The sequence below is a fragment of the Montipora capricornis genome, chromosome 6, assembly GCF_036669925.1.
Source record: "Montipora capricornis isolate CH-2021 chromosome 6, ASM3666992v2, whole genome shotgun sequence".
Taxonomy (NCBI): domain Eukaryota; kingdom Metazoa; phylum Cnidaria; class Anthozoa; order Scleractinia; family Acroporidae; genus Montipora; species Montipora capricornis.
Genome location: NC_090888.1, coordinates 4,039,819 through 4,066,636, shown reverse-complemented (window position 1 = coordinate 4,066,636; position 26,818 = coordinate 4,039,819). Strand labels below are relative to the sequence as shown.

Here is a 26,818-nt window from a genome sequence, read left to right as displayed (position 1 = left end):
TAAACCATGACCTTGAGCCAAATACTTATCCAGCCCATCCACCCATAAATTAAGTGTCCTACTACTCTTCTCCTTCCCCCTCCCAAAACAATGTTGAATTCTCTGCAGTGCAAATCCAGTTATGCTAAAAATAGAGTTTGTTGGTTCTCTTCTCTGTTCCGGGTACTCCAGTTTTCCCCTCTCAACAAAAACCAATATTTGATTTGAGTTAATTTCGTTAGTGTCCCCAGTTAGTGCTCTTGTGCTAAATCCATTCACACTAAAATAAAGTTGCTATTATTATTATTATTATTATTATTATTATTTTATTATTATTATTCCAAGAAATAATAATTTTGTCTCCCATTGTAGTATTGCACAGCAGCAATATTATAACCTTCTCTTGGACTTACCTAACAGAATCCAGTTCAAACAATGCAAACTCGTATTCCTCAGTGTTAGCAGGATCAGGATCAACTACACCTGCCATTTGCTTCAGCTGATTGAGAGTCAGAGCTTGAACATCCTCTCGAGAAGCGTAACCTTTATTGTCCACATCAATAATTTTAAGAACCTTCAAAAAAGGCAGATTTAAAACCATACAGAAGTCTGTGGTCTGGCAAATATTTCGGACCAAAGACAGGCTTCCAACCAAAGCCTTTGCACTAAAAGCAGTCATTAAATACAAAAATTAATGATACAGTAGTTGCGCTAATGTCCAATTTGCAAACACCATAAGTCAGTTACTGACTTTGTTTATCAATTTCAGAATTTGGACAAGTTAGTATGAAGGCCCTTTACAAAAAAAAATATTGAATATGCTTAATATATCAATGTTATGCGGCGTACATGAATGTTATGTGCAATAAATCTATATTAAGCAAAGATGTCCGATATAAATAAAGGATGTCCAATACAACTAAAGGATGTTTGGTCCAAACTAAAAGATGTTTGATATAACCAAAAGATGATGAATATAAAAGATGAAGGCCCCAGGCCCCTCAAAAATGCAAGGACTTTGCCGCGATTACAAAATCCTGCTGAAGCTACGTGTGTGATTTGGCCTCCAGACACAGGAAGGTTTTTCACGGAATTAAGTGCACTAATTACGAAAGCACTGCAAGGACGAAACGCCACAGCCAACCAGTTTGATTCTTTAGAGTCCTTTGTGCATAGCCGCAGTTGAGCACCGGGCTGCCATCACTCAGGTTCTGCCTTTGTTCTGACATCTGTAAAATGGTCAGACCCCCCCCTCCCCGAGGTGACCTGCAGGTTTCTAATACAACTGGTATTCTGGAAGAAAAAACAACATCACCAGTCAAATACCCCATTCCTTAGTGGTGCACACCCTCCTAAGAAAAATCCTGGATTTGCCCTTTCACTGTTTGTAAAGAGTAGGGCGTGGAGTTCTTGGTGTTGTGGTCTGTCCTCTGTGGCATATCATGGTTGGGAGGGTATTAAAATGCTCAGAGATATCAGCCACACCGGCCAAGCTACTCTACAATCCAAGGATAAATAACGATATACCGTATATGATATGATAGCCTAATGTCCATTTAAACAAGTATAGCATCGGCTGGGACCTTCGTTTTCTCAATAAAGTTAATGTAGTCGATACTGAGTATTTTTGAGACATGATTTCTGTTGTTATGGTGTAGGCTTCCTCTGCAATTCAAAGTGACATTGTAGGTTGTTCAAGATGCCAAGTAATAATATTGGTGTATAAAGTAGCTGATTAAGCAAATTTCTCTTCCAGTCTACCAATAAAGAATGCATAATTTAAGAAACGAACTGAGTGGCTGTGGCGTTTTGTTGTTGCGGTGCTTTCCTAATTATAATTGCACTTAATTCCATGAAAAACCTTTCTGTGACTGGAACCCAAATCACACATGTAGCTCCAGCTGATACCAGTGACGCCATTTTGTACATGTATTCAGGGAAAAGCCCTTGTATTTTCAAGGGGGCATGGTACGTAATGACATTACTTCCTGTTTTGCAATTTCATTTCCGCTTCCTCACCTTTTGGCACCCTTCTTTTATATCAATCATCTTTTGGTTATATCGGACATCTTTGCTTATAGCTTTATTGATATAAGCATATTCAATATTTTGTCCATAAAGAGCCTTCATAGGTTAGGCTTGATCAGAGTTAGTGATCAGTTGTCACCTAATTATTTACTATTAGTCTTTAGAAGACCTGACCCAACATGTAGGTGTAATAACTTACATTAATGTGAACTGGAACTCAGCAAAATGAACATAAATCCTCCTACATAGCTATTTTATTAGAAGTCACATGATGTGTGCTGCCACAAAAAAGGCCGTATAGGAGAACCAGTCTCATGTACTTGTTTCTTACTTTTTCAGCAATGCTCTTTCTTACATCTTCATGATCCTCCATGACTTCACCCTGTAATAAACAGCGTAATCATGATTTTTAAGTTTTATGAAAGAGGTTCTGCATTGAACTTTGAGCTCTTTAAGATCTTTATGGACCATTTTTAAAACCAGTATTGATCATCACTTACCTCAGTGAGTGCCTCGAAGATAAGATCAGCATCCAAATGCCCATCTTGTGCATGACTCAGCAAGGCGAGGTATTCGTCCCTGAATAATAAAGGTGAGTTATTGCAAGTTACTTAACCTTCTTGCAATTTTTCCAATGGAAGCTTGTACCAGTCATAAATATGCCTATGTTCAGACATATGAGCTAGCGTAGCTTTGGATATTTCATGGAAATCCATACAATGTAGTTATGAACACAGGTTTTGAACTCCATTACGCAATACCTTTCGAGACAGTGTCAAATTATCATTACACCAAATACAAGATGGTTCTAAGCAAAAAGTGATCTTCAGGCAGGAAAGCTGACTTCAGCTTGAAGGATGCAGAGCTGACTATTTCAGGATAACTGAAATACAAGGTTAACCAGGAATTCCAAAGAGGAAGACAATCTCAATTTATTAAAAACATGTATGGAGCAAGACCAGATTGTCAAAGGTCATGAACCTGATTTTTCTGAAGGGCTAATGGAGAATGTTGTTCTGATAGGAAGGGTACAAACCAAAAATAATCATTGATACTTACTTCATTTCAAAAGGATCAACATTTCCCATTGTCTGTGGGCCATGCCCTGGATAGGTCCACACCATGTTAACATCTGACAAGGCTGTGTACTCTAACTTAGCCTTCTCACATCCTGATGGGTCAAATTCTGTCAGCCGTGAGAACAACACTGAGACTGCCATGTTCTTTGAACCATAAGATCGTACTTGATGCCAGTAACCTGTAAAATAAAGGTGCATGGTGATTATAAGGTAACCCTAAAAACTCGATTAGGAGTCAGATTAGAATATGATTGATTAAGGCACAATTCAAAGATATCTGCACTCTGGAGTTCCCTGATAAATAATCATACATAGGAAAACTAAACAGAGAGAGGGAACTGACACAACAACAATGAAAATGACAGTGGCTGTCAGCGGAGGATGCATTCACTTTTCCATTAAAGAATGTTGAGATCGGTGCTTAGACTGGTAGGAATATCTTGGATTGGCAAGAAGCTCAGAAAGCTTGGGTTTTTCTCACAGATTTAATCTATTATTCAAGTGTTTTCGTTACAAGTTTGTGTTTGTCCCATACGATATATAAGAAAGTAAACAACAGGTTTTATTACAAAATAATAATTAGGGTAGTATGCGCACTTTCATTGGTCAATAGCTATGTTTAGATGCGAGTACATAAACACGGCTGTGACATCACACAAATTTCGATTGGTTAATAATATGTGTTGTCAGACACGCGTTTTGATTGGCTGGTAGGAAATATGAGCGTGCATCAAGAAAATCTGTTTCAATCACGAAGTAAAAAAACCAGCATTTTCCTTCATTTGTCGAATTATTTTTGAGCGAAATATTTTATAAAAGCAATAGAGGACTTTTTTCCGTGTTTACATAGCCTCATTTGAGAATTCTCGACAGTAATGCGAAGACGACTGCATCTTGGGTTTGCATAACTGTCTCAAATTCTCCCAACTCCCCTTGTGTTCCGACGAGGTTATGTAAACACGGAAAAAGTCCTCTATTGCTTAAAATCATATGTAACACAGCCTCAGGCACCCAAAACAGAGTAAAATATGTCGAGCTTCACTCCCAAGAGTCAATGGGTTAAACCTTTTAATATGAAGCTTATAAGCCTATTGACTCCTGAAATGCCCTCCCCGCTTCCCAACTGATGAGTAAAATCTGGCATTAGACAGAGTAAATTAAATCTATTAGTGTCACCTCTAGGAGTCAATGGGTTACGTAATGGGGACTAGAAGGGAGTAAAATTGTCAAACACTAAATAAAACTCAATGTAAAAGTGAACTAAAGAATATTAAACAAAAAAGAGGGCAATTACAAAGAAATTCTGATATAGGGGTGCAATTCTCAAAATCATAACATTGTATGTTACTCCCAGCATTGAATACAGTCCTCCTTCTTGTCTCACTCTTGCTGTAAACCACACGACAAACTACATTGCTTCTAAGTTTGTTCTTTGAATTTTATTTAGAGAATTTCTCAATAATTATTTTATTTTAATTTTTTCTTCTTTTGCCCGCTCACTTTTTGATTGGACTTGGATGTTGTTTATCATTCACTGTCCCCATTAACCCTTTGACGTCCAAACCTGCCTAAACCGGCCAGACTTAGTATTTTACTCTGTCTAACGCCAGACGATTTTACTTGTCAATGGGGAACCCAGGCTGGGAGTCAATGGGGAACCCCTGGGAGTCAATGGGTTAACCCACTAAATCTCAGGAAAAAAAAACATAAAAAAGACTCAGTGGGTTCTTTACAAACTCCAGGGATCTAAGTCCAAATAAATGTGAAGAATACTCACTGTAAGGTAAGAAGAGACAATCGCCCGGAGTCATGTTTGCATACTGCCATCTCACTTCCTTGAATTTTGGATACTTGATAAGATTCACACTTTCTACATCCAGTGTAGCAAATCCTCCATAACCTCTATCACCATCTGCAACTGGTATCTGATAAAGTAATAAGTTCAGTAACTATTAATTTTGATCAACAACTTCAAAAAACAAGTTTCCCTCAAGTAGAAATAAGGACATCTGAGTACCATTTTCACCCCAAAAAAAATTATCATTAGGGAACTTTAGAATGTCATCTCAAAAGATATATTCATGTTATTGTAATCACTTTGTGACTATTTCAACCTTTTTAATATATGACAAGGGTGTGGTAGTTCCTAAAAAATGACACTGGTTGGAAAAGGTTTTTGCATGCATGCCCAAAAATAAAGATCTTTCATGGTCTTTCAGCGGAATATTTTTTGTAATTTAATTAATATTCTCTGTCAAAAATTTGCATAAGAAGCTTGAAATAAACATTGCAACAAAATGTAGTCGCATTTACCTCTTTGTCGAATTCTCGTTAATATTTTACTAACTGTGACGTAATATGTACAATACTGGTTCTTCAGTGAAGGGTTTAACAGTATTCCAGATAAGAGTCAGGTCTCTCTCAGGTCAATAACCCGACAGTGAAGGCTTCCCGACCCAACAGATGAAATATAAATATTCAGTTAAATATTACAACAAAATTGAAAAACAAAAGACGGAAGTTTCTTGGCTAAAAAGTATGTGTTTGAACTCTGAAAATGTTACGAGCGATTTAATAAAATTCTTCCCTCTAGTTCATTCAAATGTAAACAAGAGCTTTGACGCAAGGTGATCACGCGCACCTTTGTGGTTGCCTTGCATCTGATTAATTTCTTCCTTTTGACACAACATCATGACCTTCCGATTGATTCATAGAAGTCAGAGAATGCAGAAATGTTAGTGTTTTTACGATCGATTGTCATTAATCTTTCGCTAAGAATTCGAAATTCAGAGTCTTGAACAAAAACTATGTTCTTTTTTTCTTCATCTGTCTTTTGGCTTGCCATTTACTGTTAACTCCCAGCTTTGTGATACTATTTGGTACAAACATATTAAGGCCAAAAAAATTATTTTGACCTGGCATCAGATTAGAACAAAAAGAAGAAGAATTATGAAGCACGACACGCATGACATGCATGGCATGCAGGAAAACATCCATCAGAGCAATTTGCAGTTAGTTTTTTTGCAGACTATTTAACTTAAAGAGGAAACGAGTGAGTTTTACTCAAGAGCGTGTTTTGTTATCTTTGAACTGAATTTATTACCAAAGCTTTAAACAGTAAAAGACCTCAAAGTGCGACAGGACATTACAAAATAATTCAACGTGTGAGCCAAAGGGCCACTGCTGGAAGGACATCTGAGTGACCTCTCAAATAGTCTACATGATCCCCCATTTGAAAAAATTAACTGGAATGCTGCAGTTCAATACCACCCAACTCAGTGTCTTCTGTTCTTGTGTAACACGAACCACAGGCAACCCAGTTTACGCTCATGGAGTGTCCAGTTTGCCCTGAAAATCCCCCAGGGCCCGGGAGCAGTCAATAAATTAAACAATACATTCAATAAAGGCCTTTCAAGTTTAAACAAGTATGCAACGTTATAAATGTAAACAAAAAATACTTCCTCGTGAAAACGTTGAGATCAGAAAGCCTTTGTGAGAAAATAATAAATTCAAAACGTACTCACATTTCCTTCGTTATCCGGGTGGATTAAAATCCAATCTTTTGTTCCGTTCAAGAGGCAATTAATTGCATTATCTGCATCCTTATGCAACATACTCCTAGTTCCTCCTGAGCTAAGCCAAAGATTTGCCTCCAAAATTCTCTCACTAAATGTACCGCACATAAGAAATGGCAAAACTCTTACTTCTTCAGATAAAGGATCGGGCAGCTGCGACACCGTGTAAGAATCCTTTTTTTGGTATGTTTCGAGAAAACTTCTAATAGTGTCGCGACCGAGGCCTCTATCCCCTACGGGAACATGGTCTTTTTCTCGCTTAGCTTCCAGCTTAACTTCCAAATCTCCGTAATTCTCTGTCAAATATTGATCCGTCCACAACTGGAAAGCTGGAAAATGTTTCGCTGCCCCGCGAAAGACGACTGGTTTACGGATGCTTGCATATTGATCCCAGAATTGCTTCGGTGAAGGAAGTTTGCTTGAATCAATCTCGTCTACATGGCCTTCTGAATCTCTGTGTCTCCCGAGTGGTTGTCCATGACCCCGAGGGAGGTCTTGGCGATTGACAGTGGATCTCAGGCAGGGAACTAGTCCAAACGAGATCAAAATAAGCAGGTGAAAGTTTCGCGAACCGGCCATGAAGGACATTCCATGAGTCAGTGATCACTGTGATCGAGAGAAGCCTGGAAAAAGCACTCGAGGGTTCTTCATCCGAGACACTGGGAACGATGTATGTTGGCGCCTTGTTTTTTTTAATTTGGCCTCGAGCTTTGTGATAATCAGATGCATTCATACAGAAAGTTGGATTTGCTTAAGCTCTATGATGGAGGCGAGGTCAAGAGAATGGTATGACCTGCAATACACTCCAAGCAAGTGGTGCAAACGAATGCCCACAGATGAAGTGGTACCCTACCACGTAAAACTATGCCAAGAGCGCAGTAAGATTACAAGGCAAAATCTGAATGAGAAACAAGCCGAACTAGATGTGCCATATGGTCCAGACGGAGCTAAGATGGACATTTTTTATCCCAAGAAAGCCGATCAAGAGAACTCACCTGTCGTTGTATTTGTTCATGGCGGCCTCTGGCAAGAGGGGAACAAAGAAATGCACGGTTTTGTTAGCAACTCGTGGGTGAACGCTGGCTTTATTGCAGCAATTGTCGGTTATAATCTCGCACCGGAAGCTTCCATGGATGACATGGTCACTGAAATCCAAGCATCCGTGGAGTTTTTGGCAAAGAAATTCCCTGAGTCAAAGTTATTTTTATGTGGCCACTCTGCTGGCGCCCACCTTTGCGCGATGACCGCAGTTCGAAGTTGGTACGATTCTTCTTCAGTTCCGCAAGCCATTCATGGTGTGTGTCTTCTTTCTGGAATTTTCGACTTAACTCCTTTGCTAAACACGCATGCCAATGATGCAGTAAAGTTGGATGAAAGTTCTGCCGCAAGATACAGCCCGCTTTTGATTTTAAAGCAGGCGGTTCCGAGGACTTCTTGTCCCACCCTGGTTGCTGTAGAAGAGTACGGATCCCCGGAATTTATTCGCCAATCCAAAGTCTTTGCAGAGGCTTTGGAGAATCACGGCGTGCAGTGCATATTTTTACAGGTTCCTGGAGTAGATCATTTTAACTTAATTGAAGAGATGTTCAATTCTGACCATTCCATTTCCAAAGAAATTGTAAAACTTGTCCATGGAGAATCCTAATTCCGATGATCAAGTGAAAAACTGAGAACTTAGCTGTTTTTTCTGCTTTCAACTTTGTAGATCCAATCTCTAGAGACACAGATATCAATGCTGTAATGAGCAATTGTTGGTGGACGAACAAAGGAGCTATAAATGAGAGTTATTTTGTTTTCGTCCACCAACATTCTGGCGATGACGTAACCTGAAAACCACCTATAGAAGTTGTGTCCTCGCACATACGGCCCTCCCCCATAAAAATCATTAATGTTTCATTGGTCTGGTTTTTCCCAATACTTTTGGAAAATGGAAAAATATGCTAATACCCTATCTGCACACGAATTGTTCAAAAAACTATTTTCATTTCTGAAGTTAAAATTCTGTGCTTTCTACAAAGTAACATTCCTGAAATATTATTTGTGTCTTATAGGGCTTTTATGATAATTTTTGGTTACATGGTTTGGCATAAAAGTGAAGGCTTTTACCTTCCACCACTGTGGCAGGGGAACGATTCGTGCTTTTTGGCTGAGTTGTTCGGTTCTCTTCTCTGCCTCGACTTATCCCATTCGTAAAAAATCTGACATTTGATTTGATTTGGTTTGATCTGCTTTAATCCGTTAACTTCCCCTGCCCATTGATGAGTAAAATCTATCAATAGACAATACTATAGTACAATATATACTTAATTGACCTCTCCCCATAGGGGCTTTTCTGGGCCGATGAAACACAACAAAACGACAGAACAGAACAACAACACCAACTGTTAAGAATCCCAACTGGCCGGAGGCAAACCAGTTGGCTATTTACAAGTGCAGCTGGGAAGTTTAACCAGGGACTACCAGGAACGAATTCAGCGAGTGGTCAGAGCGGGTCTTGAACCCGGGATCTCCGGATCTCCAGGCAAGTGCCCTAACCACTGGGCCACACTGCCTCTTAGATCAATTTGGCTAACTCAATGTTGTACCCAATTCAGATGTTTTGGGAATAAAACGTTTTGTTCCAAGTATTTCAATATCATTTAAATGTGAATTCTTCATTGTCATGCAAATTCAATACACAAAGAAACTTAATGCTGAGAGATACAACATTGAGTTTGCCAAATTGGTCTACATGTTAAGTTGATTTGTGGTCTCTCCAAACAGTAGAGCTCTTGTGCTACGTAAGCTGGAGACTTCAATTAAGTTGTCATTATCATTATTATTTTGTTTTTTTCATGGCCTCATTGTTGGTATCACTGGTTTCATTTTGTCACTCATCCAAGTCAAATCCCTTTACCTCTGGTGTTCGACACTATCTCAAGGTCCTTGCTGTCCCCAGCAAACAAGCTTTCCGTAATATGGTGAAATTCTTCCTTGATAACAATGTGTTTCAGCCGTCCCTCTAGACTTTTATGTGCCATTCCTAGTGCACCAATAATCACTGGTATTATGTGTACCTTGCAAAAATCTCATAAGCTCTTCACTTTATTTATTATTATTATTATCATTTTCATCATAATCTTAGCATAAATATCAACATCCCAGGGCTTTTAACCATTGAGTCCTGGGAGTGAAGCCGCTGTTACACATTTAAACTTTTAGCTGAAACTCATGTGCAACGGCCCTGCAAAAAAAGCGTCAGCAGGCATTGCACTGTGTAACATAAAAGGTCGAAAACTGTTCGGAAACGTTGAAACTGGTCTCGAAATGTTGTTTACATTGCCTTAGTCAAGTTCGTGTTGGTTTTCAAAATTGGGCGTGGATCTAATTAGGGTCAATCCTGGACATATCTGTTGCAAGAGGGACTTACCCACACTCAGACATAGTGGTCATTTTTTGAATTCTTTGACCACAGGAGAGTATCCATAAAGGATACAGACCAATATTAACGTCTAGATCTGATTAATGGTCTTTCTGTCTCGTCCTCAGTGTAAAAATTGGTGAAACAAGAGGCTATGGGTAACCAAAGGATTTTAAGCCAATTTACTTTAGTTCACAACATTTTAGTGTTTTTTGTTACAATGTCTTGGTCAGAATGTGCTATCGTGTTGCTGTTAGCTCTCATTTATTCTCAGTCTGCCGTCGTTATGTGTTTCATATCCAGTTCAATTCTGTAGTCCGAAGTCTAAAGTCCATATTCCGTCGGGACACTGAAAAACTCAGACTGCATAATTGACTGCATATTGTGCAGACCGTCTGTAAAATGAAAATTCGGTTAGCCTGAATTAGGCCTAAATAACGTTTGGTTAGCCTGATTAGGCCTAAATAACATTCAGTGTAGCCTGTTTACGATTAGCTCTCAATAATAGTGAGGGTAACACCATATTTTAACCCTGGTCTGCAAGGCCTGCACAGTCTGCAGTCTGCGTTTTTGGCGTGACCGTACTCCGTCTACCCTGGGTGCCAGAGACTTTTCTAGCGCGGTTTCCGGTTTTCAGTCAAGTCTTTATAGTGACCCGCGCGAAAAGCCTCTGGACCAGAGCGCTATTCCTTTGATAGCGTCGAACCAATCGTTAGCTCAGTTAGATCAGTTGGTCCAGATTTTGGACAGGACGGCTGATTGGCTCCGAACGACCACCTGAGGGACAGACGCTACAATTGGTCGACAAGAATAGACCAGCACGTGAAAGAATATTATTGACATCACGTAAGCGTACTGCCAGAAGTGTTGTGATGGCGGTTTGTGAAAGTTTGGGGAAGGCACTGAAGGAAAGTATAAGCAATGTACTAGAAAGTTTTGACGGTGTAGAGAAGTTAAGTGATGTGCAAACAAGTGGGGTATTTAATTTTATTCAACGCAAGGACGTTCTTGCTGTCTTGCCAACCGGTTCCGGTAAATCGTTGTTGTTTCAGCTTATTCCGGGTCTTTGTTTACGTCTTAACCAAATGGGATACTGCGACTATCCGAAAAGTGCAATTGTGATTGTTGTTTGCCCGTTGAATGCCCTAATCGAATGCCATATGAAGGAGTTACGACAGCGGGGAATTTCATGTACTTGTTTATCCGGAGATGACGTCCATGTGATTGGCATAAATGTAATCCGATAAAAAAGCTCAAAGGTCAACGGGGACGGTAAAAAGCACCGCTCCGTGCCAGAGGTTTTTCTCGCGGCTTCGCCGCTCGTGGCTTCGGCCGTAGGCCGAAGCTGTGTCGGCCTTTGGCCGACACCGAAAATTCCCGCCGCACGCGAGAAAAACCTCTGGTGCCCAGGGTATACTCCGTCACACAACCATAGGGTTAAGTGCGATCGCGGAATAGTTTTTCACATTTACTGCGAAAATCCGAAAACCGTGAACACTAGGAATATTTATGAAATGTTATTGTGTTTCGAGTAAAAAGCTACTCACGAGTGAGAAAACTAAACAGCAATCACTAGCGGTAATAGACCACTTTCGGAGCGACTTCAGAATATCCCGCCACGATTGCGTGACATGGAACGTTTGCTCCCGTAGTCTCGCGGTCGTATTGTAATCATCACTTTCAAAACCTCGTTTGCCCTTCAAAGTTTTGCGTAAGCAATTTTTTTTAAAGTGGTCTATGAGTTTGTACCCTGCAAGTAGAGCCTCTCCAAAACTCGGCAGAAAGCGAGAAAGAGAGGCACCGCAGAAATCGTGTGAAGTCTTTACTTAAGTCGCCGCAGCCCCAATCTCGTACCCAGAGTCCTCGGGACCATCGTAGAAAAGTGTAAAGCATCTGTTTAAATATTGTTTTTGATTGGAATCAATACAGTGAAAAACAGATTCGAAAACCGTGAATTTAGACATTTCCCAGTGTGCAGCAATCAATCAGAAGCGACATGAAACTACAAACTAATCACCCTGCCAGCAGAGCCTTTGGGGCCCGGGCTTTGGGGACGCCTTTGGGTACGAGATTGCCGCTGCCCGTCCCGCTGCCCAAGTTTTTGGGCTTCAAACCGGTTTGGGCAGCGCACGCATCATTTTTTGACAAGGTGAAGGTCAAAATCGAGCCTTCAGTACGAAAATCAATATGACGTTTAAGAGTGCTATCGAGACTTGGCCTGGGTTCGAGACTGTCTCCAAGCAACGGCTTGCGCATACTCAATGAAGGCTTACGATTTCTGCAGAGTCCTTTTTCTTTCTCGTCGAGTTAAGAAAGGCTCTGCTGGCAGGGTGATTAGTTTGTAGTTTCATGTCGCTTCTGATTGATTGCTGCACAATGGGAAATGTCAAAATTCACGGTTTTCGAATCTGTTTTTAACTGTATTGATTCCAATCAAAACCAATATTTAAACAGATACTTTACACTTTTCTACGATGGTATTTAAAAAATATTTAATACTTTTTAATAAATATTTCCCCCATGTCACGTAGACTTTCGTGGTCCAGAGATCATGACGATTGCCTGTGAATGACGAGATACCGAGTGTGAATCCTACTTAGGGTTGACTTAGTATCGATAATGAGAAAATTAATTAAGAACATAACTGAACATCTGAATTACCATTGAATAACTCATTAATAATTCATGAGCCTAACAGCCTATCAAAACACCGATAAAACGTCACGTGTATAAGCTTTATATCCTGATAAAACACTCCTCAATAAGGCATAGCTTGTTTTTCTTGCATGCTAATATTCACCTCTCACAATTTGAACCATTGTTTTGAGTCCAGAGGGACACGCTCTTTGTGGAATGTTTTTTAAGCCGTTCAAAAAACGAGCAGCACGTGTTTTATCGGGTCTAAAAACACTCGGCTACGCCTCGTGTTTTTGAACCCCGATAAAACACTGCTGCTCGTTTTTTAAACATTACTTGGCAAAGAAATCTTATCCATGCGCAGAAAAATCGCGACCCGATTCGAGCAAAGTAATTATTGGATGATGTAACACAAGGGAACAGAGGTGAAAAACTTCAAACATCACGAGCAAAGAAAAGAAAGATTAGCTCAAACTGATCGTCAAAAGGACTGGGAATAGCAAGAGTCATGACGTCACGCGTTAGGTATAGGACTCCCCAGCTTTTGCGTCTGTTGTTGCAAGTCGTAAAGAAAATGTACTTTCTTTTGCGGCTGCTTATATATCACACAGACCATATATAAAAAAAACTCATTTCACGCGCATTGACCTTTTAATTATATAAAAGATCTGTGTCAAAATTGAACCAGATTCAAAAGATGGGAACGATCGATCAGGGAGATAAGAAATTACAATGAGACAAAGAGCTGTGTCGCTGTTTGTCGATTTTGAACTCAACTTGGCATTCAAGACAGGGAAAATAGTCAATCTGCATAGCCACTGCCAGTCATAATATTCTAGAAACAATCTGAACATGCTGTAACTTTGTTTGTTTCTAGAAACTCATAACAGATTTCTCATGTTGATAAATATTTACCAGTGTCCATATCTGACGACAGCTCTTGACTGTAGTGCTTGGAGAGGTTACATTAGCACGTAACTAAGTTTTCGCTCGTAAATTCGAAGAAAAGTTGAGGTAAACCGTGACGAAGAATAGATGTTTAACTCAATCACAGAATGCTGCAATACCACGGCAGGCCTGGAGACTTAAATGCAAAATCGGCCAACTCAGGATCGTCTAACGCTCATCGCAGGGGTACGTTTGCCTTAATTCCACCAGAGAGAGAAAAACAAGCAAGGCCATCCTCTGAATCAACATGTCAGCTTACACGAGCCAAGACAAGGTTCCGAAGGGAAGAAAAGATACGAATCAACGTCAGTGGGAAAAGATATCACTTGACACAAACACAATTGCAGAGATTTCCTGAAAGTTTATTGGCGGACCCGGCAAAAAGAGGTATATATTATGACGCCGAAACTGAGGAGATATTTTTCGACAGAAACCAAACGGCGTTTGAAAGTGTCTTTAACTTCTATGCCACTAAGGGAAGGTTTATTTTCCCCAAAAGAACGTTATCCGGGCAGCTTATAGCGGATGAGTTGCATTTCTTTGGCGTTTACGAGTACTTGGATTTAGAAGACAGAAAATACAATTTGCCGTTACCTCGAAGACTTCAGGAGAAGAAAACTATTGCTCCAAGAAATGCACTTCAAAAGGTTTTGTGGCAAATGTGCGAAGATCCCGATTCAAGTATTTTATCACGCATTTTTAATTTCTTCTCGCTTCTTGTAATATTGTTTGCCGTTTTTCTAGCATGCGTAGAAACTCTACCCAGCGTAAGAGGTTCTCGGGAGAATAGTCACCATGTCTTCAGCACTCCCCAAAACCATAGTCTTTTCCAGTCAAATCAACCCAATGCGACTTCTTTTCATAGCAACAACGTCCTGAGAGATTTTGTCCTTCGAGCCGAACTATTTTGTATTGTCTGGTTCACAGTCGAACTCCTATTACGCTTTATTGTAGCACCACAAAAGCGCGCATTTGTCTCAAAAGCCTTAAACATTATCGACTTCGTTGCGGTTGTACTTTTCTATATCTCACTTTTACCTTCAAGTAGTCAAAGATTTCCTGTCTACATCCTGAAAATTATCCGAATTTCAAGGATTTTCCAAGTTCTTAAAATGCTACGCTTAACTTCAATCGTAAAAATAGTCGGCAAAACGGCAAATGCATGTGTTTCGGATCTCTGGACCTTGGTGTTCCTAACTTTCAGTGGTACTGTGTTATTTGGCACAATAGTGTATTACTGCGAAGAGGTGGATGACCGGACTGTGTTTCGTAGTATTCCTGATGCTTGTTGGTGGGCTGTGGTAACCATTACGACACTGGGTTACGGTGACATGATCCCGACAACTTTCGGTAAGTTTTATATCTGTTCATAAACATTCTTTTTGTTATTAAAAGGTGCAGGCCACCAAAATACATTTGTTTCCGGTAGCCAATAAGGGCCTGGCCCGCCGGTTTGCTTGAAGAATGGTTAGCGCTAACCAGCGTTAAATCCCATGGTAACCTACAGGTTTTTATACCGCTTAACCAACGATTAGCGCTAACCAGGCTACGAGCAACCGGTCTCTGGTTGCCATAATAGGGAGCTTAAACCACGATCGTGGCTACGGCGACAAAAACGTCTCTTCAAGTAAAAGCGACGTCTACTTTTTGCAACATAAAAATTTGTTGCGCAAGGTGGTAATACGCGCAATAAACCATCTCAACTTGCAAGGCAACGTTAGGGCCGTTTATACGACAGAAAATAAGCCGCGGCTTACATAAGACGCAAACACCCCGTATAAATGGTACAAAATCTACGTTCACGGCTTTCTCAAGCCGCGGCTTATCCTGGCCTGGGAGTTTATACTCGTATAAATAGTTCCTTTCGCGTATTATGTACGCCGCGACCAGAGTAAGCCGCGGCTTATTTTCTCTCGTATATACGGCCCTAATGTTGTGCGACAAGTTGCACGAAAAATGTTGCCCGTATTACTAGGCCTTAATCTCCCTAATGAATCAAACACAAGTGTTAATGGTGTTCCGTGCAAGATTAGAAACTAGAGAACTTAAACGAAGGCTATAAAAACCGTCGTTATGTAAAGACATAACTTCCGGTTATTGCAATCATTTCGCGATTATTCCAAGTCATTCGGCATGGAAACTTCTAATTGGTCTGTTCTTTCTCAATCTGCAGCTGGCAAATTAGTGGGTGGAATATGCTGTCTTTCGGGAGTATTCCTCATCACCCCTCTGCTGCCTATAATTTATAACAAGTTTGACCGGTTCCAAAGGCTGGAACAAAACAAGACAAAAGCACGTTACCATTATCGACCGAGCATTAAAGTGAAAGGATCTCCGTTGGTTGAGGAGAGAGTTCAGGAATTCGCGCCAGTGGAAACAGGTCAGAGACAGGAGTAACGGGATATTTTCCGCGCTACCCTGCGTAGCGCAGTAACGGAAGTTGGCATGCAAGGAGCTTTGCAGTTTGGCCAAGAGGAAATAAGGGCAAGGGCTTTCAGTTTCTCGGGCTTTTTCCGGTCGAAGTGAAACCAAAGCCCAAACTGAATGGCGAACACCTATGACAATTTTTTTTAAAGAATCCAGTGGTAGTAAAATACTTTTATTCTTTTCAATAACCTCTTATCGCATCTATTAATCATTTGCTGTTAAAAATAACTTTTTACAAACCCAACTTTCCTATTCCCGTGTATTTTTATTTGAAGTAATTTGACTCAAAATAAACAGATTTCATCAGTGAATTGAATTGTTTCACAAGAAAAAGGAATGTGTTCCAGTTTTTCTCCCGTTAACTCTTTTGGAGAATACTGAAGAAAAATTCTACGCAAGGATATTACAAAAGCGAAGTACATGCATGAATGTAGTTGCCTCGATGAGAGGAAGAACGATATTTTAAATGATTTTTGGGGAAAAATAACCAAAAAAAATTCTTTAATCGTCGCAATCTCAGCGGTGATCAGTATGGAATATTTTTAAACCTTTTCTTGAGCAAACATTGATGATCACTGTGCATCATTGTCAGTCTTTCGTTGTTAAAAAAAATCTCTTTTCTGCCAGTTGAGGAATCGACGGAGCAGACCAAGGACAGACAATGCACATTAATATCTAAGGTTTAGAGGGTTAAAGTGATGAGTATTATATCCACGTGTTTTCTCTGATAATTATTTTCCCATCAACACTACGTTACTACCAATATACACCGTTCTCTTCTAAGAAATCAAGGAAATAAATATTTTAAGTTCTACATTATTTAAATAAAGTCATTTACAGTAGAAGAATCATCTCTCTCTAAAAAAATAAAGCACATGAAACAAGAGTTGAAATTTTTTGGTAAACTAACAATTTTTTCATTCATCTCCGAGTTAAAACAATTTAGAACAGTAAAACAAAAATGCTATTTTTGCTCATGTGTTCTTCAAACTGGAAAACAAGCTTTCATTAAAGTTTTTGTATTCCCTTACGAAATCGACTAGCAATTGCAACAGCAAAACACCAAGGGCCTTCTTGGTTTTAAGATTCGTTGTATTTCTGCATCCAGCGTCTGAAAATCTTCTTGGTCTTGTACATCTGCCACCCTTTCAACAAACGACGGCTAACGAGCGTAAACTGATACCATGCCATGAAAACCTGTGAATTCAACACCAGCACAGTTGGTCGATAATAATTGCACCTGCTTATCGGAAGAGTAATCAGTGAATATAGAGATACCTGAACTCCTACAAAAGTCCTTACAGTGGAAGAGAAAGATAACTTTCGAGTTGCCAGATTCTCTCTCACTATACGAGCTTGCGATTCCCCTCTGGAACTCAGTCACCCCATTCACCACCGCTAGAAAGCTCCTCGTGTTTAAAGCCCCGTGAAAACGGAAGCAATATTAAGGAGCTTAAGGGCCCACTGACGTATTTTTTGGGGTGCGTTGCTGAGGATGTAATGGTTAAGTAATTTGAGAGAATTTGGCATTATTTTGGTCATTTTCCAACTTTTGGAAGCCAATGGCCCTAAATATGACGTCATCATGCCACGCCCATGGTCATGTAACCAAGAAAAGAAAACTCTAAATTTGTCTCCGTGCTACGAATTCGGCAATTTAGGTATTTAATCGGTGGTTTGATAATTTGTATTCGTTTTTGCATCCAGCCAAGCATGGTTTTCTTTTTATTTTGAAAAATGTTCTTTTTGAAGACATAAACGATACTGAAATACCCATAACTTTTTCAAAAAAGATGATTTAAAAAAAATTAATGCTTAGCTATATTCTGTATTTGGGGGTATAACGTTTTATGTAAAAAAAATTAATTCAATTTAAAGACCACCGGAAATGTAGCTTTTTCTCAAACCGGACGTCAGTTCGTTTACGCATGCGCAGTTGATCTGAGAACGAGCGCGAGGAAGGGCGAGGAAAAACCTTCGATGGAAAACAACATTTCGTGTGGTGACTTTTGCTTGTGAGTGGGTTTTCTTGTAAGCTCATGATATGTTGACGTCAGTCACCGAAAGTAACATTTCACTTCCTTAGCAACGCGCGAAAAATCCGTCTGTGGGCCCTTCAGCATGCGCGTTTTAGAGACGCGGACGGCAACCGGAAGTGAGCTGTTTTCCCTTTTAACTTGTCTTCACACAACCACATTTACATCACTAAGTATCTTTTCTCCATTAGAGATGATATATATAAAAATCTGGGAGACGCCACCGCCCTGGCAGACGAGACGTTCTTTTCCGGTTGCCGTCCGCCTCTCAAAAACGCAAGTGCTTAAGCTCCCTATTGTTAGCCAACAACTCCCAACACTGTTGGGTGTAAAATGTTGCGTCCGGTTTGCACACCCTGTTTTGCGTGTCGTTGCGTGTTGTTGCACGAAGTTTGAAACTGCTCAAACTTTTGAGCCAACAGCTCCCACCATTTCTTTTGTTAAGTGATCACCGAAGCGCAGCGCAACAATGTTGTATCCGCCGTTTGCACAGCTCCTCTAACATTGTTGGGCCACTGTAATAACCAACCAAGAATTCACAACACAAAACAGACCAATTTAATACAAACTAGAAAACAGGTTGCACATCATGTGACCAACATGTGAAAAACTTAATGCCACGCCAGACTGTCACGTGTATACAAAATGTAAAGTAGCTACATCATTACAGCCACGCACGCTCGGCGACAGACAGCAACATTTTGACATGTTGTAAACAAGATCTGCAAAACCAACAATGGGATTGTTGCGTCCGTTTGCAAGAGGTTTTACTCGAACAAAAACGATTGGAGGTGTTTTTTAATTATATATATTTGTCATACATTTCACTAACAAGAAAGGAAATACGAAAAGATATGCTCCATTTGCGATCCTCCTAATTTAATATGCACACCTCAAGCGCCGAATTTCGTTACAGAAAAGATTATTATGCTAAGGCTTAAACACACATTTACCAATAATTACTGTGTTTTAAATAATTTTGATACTATAAATGAAATAATTTCGATCTCTTTTTGAACATTTATGTTTATTCTTACAACATGCTCAAGACAAAAAGCCGTCAAATAGACCATCTTACAGTTGTGTGCTTGGTTACCTGGCTTTTGAATGAAAGTGAGGCTGGGAGTTGATCTTGCTTTGAAAGAAACCTCACTGCTTTTCTTATGCTAATGATGTTATTCTCATGCTGATTAGTAGGAATTTACATAAGAAAAGCAGTGAGGTTTCTATCAAAGCAAGGTCAACTCCAGCCTCACTTTCATTCAAAGGGCCAGGTAACTTAGCACACAACTTTAAAATGGTCTATTCCTTGACGCGAATAACAAGACGGCAGGTCCTGGGACGCTAAACAGGATCAATAAAACCAGACTTTTGGAAAAGAACTACCCAACCGTCGATCTTTAACACACACACAAGGAGGAACTAGTTTACCTCAGAAAGCCGTTTTTTCTCTTCGTGTTTCATCATCATTTCAGAAACTCTTTTCCTTATCAGCTGATGACGCCATTTTGTCCAGAACTTCTCGTAGACTCGGCGATCAACCTACAAAAGGATAGTAGGCAAATCAAGGTGATTTAGAGAAAACTGCACTCAAAAGCAAAATTAAAATGACCAAAGTGAAGACGTTGTGGCTAAACGAGGCAACGTGACGGCTTCAACAATTTGAGCTCGCGGATTTCATCACCACATTTCCCCGAGTAGCCACCCGAGAAAACATTGTTGTGACTACGGAAAAAATGTTTGTGAACTTCTATTGCTGCAACATTGTTACCTCGTTTAGCCAGCTCCTTGGGTACCGCAAAATACGTGAGATAGGCTATAGGCAAGTGCCAAAGGCACGCAGACCGAATGCTTATATGATGGCACGTTTAAATTCGGTACCATTGATTTATCATTATGGTCTAACCATTTGAGTGGCAATGTTGTTGAGTGAAATTCTCTTCTTCCACATGATGAAATGCTTGCGTACAATTCTTCCTTCCTTTTCCTTGATGTGCAGTTCAAGTTTAACGTCATGTAACCATGCACGAAAACACATTTTGCTGAAAAGGAAAAATGGCGCTAATGACATCACGAGTTTTCTGGGAGTAATACGCTACAAGTGATCGGTAGGAACTGCAACTTCCTGCCAGTATTAAATATCAAAAGGTGGCGTATTAGCACCGAAATGCTGGAAAAAGTTGATTAAAAAACTTTCGAAAAAAGCAAGGCTAAAATGTCATGTTTAGTTGTGATAGATCTGCGGGGATACCAAGAGCCAGCTGGCCACTCTAATTCCTATCTACAGCTGCAGGTTTTTTAATTTTGTCCCTGAGACAATCATTGGGTGGAACAGAATTAACTGAAGAGAGTGTAGTATAACGTGAAGTGCTAGATTTCTATCCCATATGAACCATGTGAGCGTTAGCCCTACTGATGGAACTGGGCCCACACAAGGAGGACAGAGAAAAACTCTGACCAGGGTGGAACAGCCTATCCCGGCACAATCTGCGAAATTCCTTCGGAGACAATTCGGGTATTTTATTTTCCAAGTGAAATTTAAAGGGAACCTCCACTAAAACAAGAAAATAACTTTAAACCACAGAACATAATGTTTACAATGAAAAGTGTTCAAATTTTCTCCAATGAAAGCGCTTGTAACCGAAAAAATGAATTTCAAAAACGCTTGTTTGGCTTTCAAGTTTCCCAGGCACCGCCATCTTGAATAATTGTGACGTGTCGTGGTTGCCCTGTTGTTCTGACACAAAGAGCGATTGTTCTGGAACAATAGAGCAACCACGACACGTCACAATTATTCAAGATGGCGACGCCCGGGAAATTTGAAAGCCAAAACAAGCGTTTTTGAAATTCATTTTTTTTTTGGATACAAACGCTTTCATTGGAAAACGTTTGAACACTTGATTGTTAACACTAAGTTCTGCGGTTTACAGTTATTTTCTTGTTTTAGTGGAGGTTTCCTTAAAGTAAGGTCGCCGTCTAGATACGGTAATCTTCTTTGATAGAAAGCAAGCATTTGGAACATGCCACTGAAAGAACTGGCAACTTTTTAGCCTGAGAAAGAAAAAAGTGGTGAATTTATTATTATTAGGAGGCAGTGTGGCCCAGTGGTTAGGGCGCTTGCCTTGAGATCCGGAGAACCCGGGTTCAAGACCCGCTCTGACCACTCGCTGAATTTGATCCTGGTGGTCCCTGGTTCAACTTCCTAGCTGCACTTGTAAATAGCCAACTGGTTTGCCTCCGGCCAGTTGGGATTCTTAACAGTTGTACTTGTTGTGTTCTGTTGTTTCGTTGATTCATTGGCCCTGAAAAGCCCCTATGGGGAGCGGTCAATTCAGTATGTATTGCATTGTATGTATCAGTGATTCAGTCGTGCAAATTCAAGAAAAAATCCGACTGCGTCTAAGATGTGTCTACTATACTATACAGCAGTCGAAAATTAAGACAGGCACACGTTCATACCTGACAGTTAGTTGGTAGTGAGTGTCAGCAATTTCTTCTTGGTTCTGTAACAAAAGACACAAAACGAAAGCCCATTAACTATATAAAAAGCTAAAACCAGAAGCCCATGAGTAGGAACTTGCCTCTCCCATACAAGCCCCATGAGTCAACCTTTGCGTGTACCTTTCTGTTTCACTGTTTAGAATGGCCAATCAAAATAAAGTTATTGCCAAACGAAGACAAAAATAGCACAAACAATGTATGCAAAAGTGCAAATTGATGTAAGAGTGAGTCTTCTGCTAAGGGTTAGTTCTAAAAATAGAAAGATACGCGCAAAGGTGACTCAAGGATATAGCGCATAGGGAGGCTCCTAGCCCTGGGCCCCTACCAAAACGAGTTACAATTTTATTGAAATAAGCGAACACACAGGAGCAAGACTGTTCGGTTCGCCAGTGAACAATGTGAAACCAAAATTCTTTGGCCAATCAGACACAAGAGACGTAGGCAAAAAAATTGAGCCAATCAAAAATCAAAGTGAAAACCTTCATGCAGCCAGCGCAAAGTGCGGGGAAAAAAGCGCGCGCACAAGTCACAGTTGTTTTGCCTGTTTCGATTGCCTGAAAATGTGGAGCAAGCAGTCACCATTGAAATGACATTTTAACAACATGGAACCCTTCGTTCGAGTTTAGCTCTTAGCTATGAGTACCCATTAAGCGACTACTGTATTTGCTCTATCCTAGACGCGAATGACAAGATGACCGGTTCTGGAGAAAAAACACGTTACCTTTTCCTTCTCCTTATCAGCCAACTTTTGATCTGTCTTCCACCTCCACTCCACGAAATACTGCGTGAAGAAAACAATGGGGTAATAAAAATGATTCACGAATGTGTTTTTTTTCCTGGGCAATGACAATAAACCCATAACTCATTCGTACCTTTGAATAGAGGGTCTTGTCTCGGTGCTTCTCTGCTCGGCTTTTTAGTGTAAACTGTCTCCATTCTCTCAAGCATCCCTGCTTTACTCGTCTGTTGTGATTCACCATCTGCCCGTCTACAAGCACCTTCTGGTTACAAGCAAGTTTTAACGCATCTTGCCAATTGTGGAACATGCGGTGAACCTGGCAGGAAGTAAAAGGCAGCTGCATAAATTCTGAGAGGGACTAGACCGAGTTTCAATCGAGTGTCGTAAAACCAAAAACCAAAGTAATTATTTTGTCCAATCAAAAAGGAAGGAGACAAAACTCGAAGTAATTACACGTGGCCGACATAAAGCGCGGGAAAATGTGCACGCGCGAGCCACGATTGGTTTTGGTTTCACTTCTGATTGGTTGAAAAAGAGGAGCGAGAACTTTGAACCAATTACTGATTGAAGTAATGCAAAACCAAAGCAATTCGCTAATTACTTTCGACACTCAATTGAAAACCGCTCTACAGAGTCTCAATATGTTTGAATAAGGCTCTTGGCATTACATCTATATCTTTTTAAAGATTTACTTACTGCAATTTCAACACCAAGGGTCGAAAACCAGAGCAAGGTCCAAATAGCGTACCCCTTACAAGGCTAGACCATAAAACCAGGCGAATTTCGTGACCACCACTATGCAAATAGCGTGTGGGGTCTTTTCCCGTCCCTAAGGACTTTCTAGGGACCTTAAGATCTACGACGGCGACCGTCGACCAAAAAGTCAACTGAAAATATAACTTGACTCTATCACAAGTCTTTAACGATTATTCAGTCTCGTTCACGTCCTACAATGTGGGCGAAATATCCCAAAAATAAATAGGTACGAGCGGTTTCAGAGTGAAAAGAGAGTATGAAAGATTCCCTGTTGCATGCTTATGTTGTCGTCAAAACCTCATATTTGGTGATTCCACGTTGTCGTTATGCAGAGGACCGCGCAGATACTTGCTAAAATCCGTGCTGCACGTGGAGAACGATTATTTATGTTCTTTTAACCAATGATATTATTATTTTGTTGTAGTCATAGCCGTCGTCGTTTCTAAAACTCGCTTTTGTAATGAGCAAGGAGGCCGTGAGGCATGGCCTACCAACCATAGAGTGGGCCAATGATCTACCAAGCGTAGCAAAGCAGAAAGCCAATCGTGTGACTTTTTTTAACACTTAAATGTATGAAATCCAATGCTTGTCTTGCCACTCTTTGAATGCGGGTTAACTCGATCCTCTCATGACCCTGGTACTGGTTATGCTAACGACACTGGATGCGATGGCACCGCGAGCGGGACCGACAGGAAATTTTCCTTGCAATATCCGTCGTACAAGATCGATGTGCCATTAATATTTGGTCACTGCGTCTTACATGAGGTAAGCATTAGAGTTCTCGAAAAATCGTGCATACGCAGATCAAATTTAAAGTGAATGACACAAGTCAAAAACGAAAGCAGGTAACAACAAGATTACGAGAAACATCTCTCAAAATATTACCAATTTTTAAAATGTTTTTATCGATCAATTATTGTATTAGTTTAAATATGCTTGCCACAGTCGGGAAATGGAGGGCAACCTTGTCCCACGCTCTCACGTTGACAAAGTCATTGTATGATTGACAGGCCCGAATATTTAATCTTGACAAAGAATTGTTTCCAATTTCAAAATAGAACGCAACCCGTATACCTTCTTGTTCATCAAATCGTCTCGAAAAGATTTTATCGTCTTGCGTTCATCAATCCTTGTTCTTGCAATATTCCTCCAATTCACCAGCGACCTGAATAAAAGAGAGTGGCGTTTGGTGACTTTGAGAAAGGGAAATTATAGGACTAAGCGTGGCTTTGGCGATTAGTGCGTGGTTTTAGGAGCTAGATGTCCCTTGTTTGATCTTTGCTGATTTCAATAGCTGTTTCGACTTCCGTTCACCTGATTTGTGTAAGTGGAGCTATCAATGCCTATAATACGTAATACAGTCACAAGGGAGACAACGGTGCAGTACATCCCGGCTACGGCACAGATCAGCAAAGCCTGTTCAATTAGTTCCCTGATAACACGAAATTAGATGTAAAGCTATACCGATGTGAGAAAGGAGGAAGGGGGGCGGGGCGGGGGAGGGGGTAGTGAATTTGTACAGTGACCCTGTACTCCTGTTCCGCTGAAGCAAAAGCGCAGACGAAAACACGACGGACATATAAAGCCAGAAAGTGCGAAGGAAAGGGAGTAGACAAAAAGAAAATTATCCTTCTTCCTGTACAACCCTTGAGAATTGCGTTTGCTTGTGAATTTTGGAGTGTGAACAGAAATTCGCAAACGAGAACCTAACACCAGAGCCAACAACGCATGCGTACTGTCTTTGCTTTCGTCTGCCTCTCCAGTGTGAACAATCGTAAGGGCCTTACGCTATCACCAGGAAGACCTGTAACGTAAAATTCATCGTCAACTGACCTTTTCACTATCTTTCTGTTGTGCAATTCTTTCGCTCGTTTCATCTGATGAGTTTTCTCTGTCCATTGTTGAAAATAATACTTCACTAGCCGCCGGCCATGTTGTGTCCTCAGGTTATTGGCTACTTCAGCTTGTTTCTTAACCTCTGTTCCAAGACAATTAACGTCACATTCAGTTAAGAGCATCTCAATATACAAATGCCCTTTTTTTTTTCAACAGACTTAACTACTATAGAGTGCATTGCGAAGTGCTAGTTTAGTTCCCCATATGAACCATGTGAGCGTTAGCCCTACTAATGGAAATGGGCCCACACAAGGACAGAGAAAAACTCTGACCAGGGTGGGAATTGAACCCACGACCTTCGGGTTACATCGCCACTGCTCTACCGACTGAGCTACAAGGTCAGACGCCAGCAAGTCGGGGGAATTTAAGACTTTTTTTTCAGTACATCATTACTCACTATATGTAAAGCGTTTCCAGTGGAGACCAGCTTCACGAGTTCTTCTCAGCAACATTTTCTAACAAATTCAAGAGCAAGGTATTACATAAGACGAGTAGTCATTGCAAGTGTTTTGGTTCAATACGTTTGAAAGTTCTTCAAACAAATACGAGGGTGTTCTTTTAACCAATCAGAAACTGAACTGACTATTGTACAATTTTCCCGCGGATACACGCTTTGTATTAGGCAACTTAAGCACGCGCGTTTTTGAGATGCGGACGGCAACCGGAAGTGACGTGTTTTCCCTTTTAACTTGTCGTTACACAACCACATTTCATTGTCAAGTTTCTTTTATCCATTAGAGATGATTAGTATAAAAATCTGGGAGACACAACTGTCCTGTCACGAGAATTGGTCTCTTCCGGTTGCCGTCCTTGTCTCAAAAACGCGCGTGCTTAAGCTCCCTATTACCTCGCGGGGCGGCGGTTTCACGATGTTGCTCTGCAATCCTTCCGGTCCGCTTCTTTTCGTGCGCGAGTTGTGGTCGGTTATTGGGTCGTTTTTAAGGCCTTTGGTGCTGGATGATTTGTGAGCAATTTGCTTACAAATCTCGGGACAATATCTCAGCCAATTAGAAGCAAGGGTGAAAGTGACTTGCTCGCGTGCGTTTTCCCACCCGTATAGTGCAGGCTACATGCCTTCGCTCAGCCCTTCAATTAGCTGATTTGATTGTCAGCGACGATTCTGATTGGCCAAAGTGTTTTTACGGCATTCAATTGCAGACCTTTCGAAGACATGGTATCAGTTCTGCTTCTCTGACATCAAAACACCATTTAGAAAAAACCTCTCCTACCTCTTGGAGCTTTTCAGTTCCCTTCTTCGTGTAAAGCGCAAACCACCATCTTCGAAAAGTCTGTTAATGAAATGAAAAAAAAAATACTATCGTGAGATAATAGTTTAAAACTCACGTCCATCAAGTTTTTGAGGTGATTTTACCTTTGCAACAAGTTTCTTTTGGTAAGACTTCTCCGCTTTACATCTCAGCATGAATTTCATCCACCTAACAAGGCAGCGCTGTAGCAATTCCGCATCCTTTTTTAGTAGATGCTCTTCAAGGATGTCCATATTTCTCGTGTTTCTTTGAAAACGCTGTCTCCAAGTTTTAAAAGAGCTCAACAACTGGCAGAAAATAAACAAAAAAAGGTACTCTAAGAACGTAACAATCGAAATCGAAAATAATTGCAAAGGCAGTTTTCGGTAATCGTGGAAAACGTGTGTGGAAAAGTCCCATTTAGTCTTGCTTTTACTTCTGCCTGACGGACAATTTGGCTCGAAATTTTTAAGCCAATCACGTGGCATAGGAGTCTCGAAAGGAATTTTCTGATTGCAGCTGGTTTAGAAATCTCACGTCCCTTTTTTCAATAAATGAGAAACAAACCAA

The 26,818-nt window shown here is 40.5% G+C and overlaps 4 protein-coding genes across 7 annotated transcripts in view; 2 read left to right on the top strand and 2 right to left on the bottom strand.

Annotated features, from left to right (window-relative positions):
* LOC138051313 (uncharacterized) overlaps positions 1–7,282 on the bottom strand; it is a 10,933-nt gene extending 3,651 nt beyond the window's left edge. The window contains exons 1-6 of the mRNA XM_068897498.1: positions 6,611–7,282; positions 4,864–5,011; positions 3,067–3,265; positions 2,508–2,586; positions 2,339–2,389; positions 393–553 (exon numbers count right to left, since the gene is read on the bottom strand). Coding sequence (XP_068753599.1) covers positions 393–553; positions 2,339–2,389; positions 2,508–2,586; positions 3,067–3,265; positions 4,864–5,011; positions 6,611–7,249 — 1,277 coding nt within the window. The 5' untranslated portion in view covers positions 7,250–7,282. The remainder of the gene's footprint in view (positions 1–392; positions 554–2,338; positions 2,390–2,507; positions 2,587–3,066; positions 3,266–4,863; positions 5,012–6,610) is intronic.
* A 30-nt stretch (positions 7,283–7,312) lies between these two features.
* LOC138051323 (kynurenine formamidase-like) lies at positions 7,313–9,498 on the top strand. Its single transcript, XM_068897514.1, has one exon. The coding sequence runs from the start codon at positions 7,422–7,424 to the stop codon at positions 8,304–8,306; it is 885 nt and encodes a 294-aa protein (XP_068753615.1). The 5' UTR covers positions 7,313–7,421; the 3' UTR covers positions 8,307–9,498.
* Positions 9,499–13,649: 4,151 nt separating this feature from the next.
* On the top strand, positions 13,650–16,959 carry LOC138051233 (potassium voltage-gated channel subfamily A member 2-like). 3 transcript variants are annotated; one of them, XM_068897398.1, is made up of 3 exons: positions 13,650–14,033; positions 14,877–14,996; positions 15,820–16,959. In XM_068897398.1, the coding sequence occupies exons 1-3, from the start codon at positions 13,754–13,756 to the stop codon at positions 16,041–16,043; spliced, it is 624 nt and encodes a 207-aa protein (XP_068753499.1). In that variant the 5' UTR covers positions 13,650–13,753; the 3' UTR covers positions 16,044–16,959. The 3 variants fall into 3 exon arrangements, with proteins under 3 accessions (XP_068753499.1, XP_068753498.1, XP_068753497.1); XM_068897397.1 differs by having other exon boundaries at positions 13,650–14,327; XM_068897396.1 differs by having other exon boundaries at positions 13,650–14,996.
* The window catches only part of LOC138051231 (uncharacterized), a 46,986-nt gene continuing 36,392 nt past the window's right edge, over positions 16,225–26,818 (bottom strand). For both annotated transcript variants that reach the window (XM_068897391.1, XM_068897392.1), the window contains exons 40-50: positions 26,374–26,556; positions 26,231–26,290; positions 25,399–25,456; positions 24,939–25,083; positions 24,180–24,270; positions 22,483–22,665; positions 22,332–22,391; positions 21,569–21,612; positions 20,016–20,151; positions 19,541–19,651; positions 16,225–17,270 (exon numbers count right to left, since the gene is read on the bottom strand). In XM_068897391.1, coding sequence (XP_068753492.1) covers positions 17,154–17,270; positions 19,541–19,651; positions 20,016–20,151; positions 21,569–21,612; positions 22,332–22,391; positions 22,483–22,665; positions 24,180–24,270; positions 24,939–25,083; positions 25,399–25,456; positions 26,231–26,290; positions 26,374–26,556 — 1,188 coding nt within the window. In that variant the 3' untranslated portion in view covers positions 16,225–17,153. The remainder of the gene's footprint in view (positions 17,271–19,540; positions 19,652–20,015; positions 20,152–21,568; positions 21,613–22,331; positions 22,392–22,482; positions 22,666–24,179; positions 24,271–24,938; positions 25,084–25,398; positions 25,457–26,230; positions 26,291–26,373; positions 26,557–26,818) is intronic.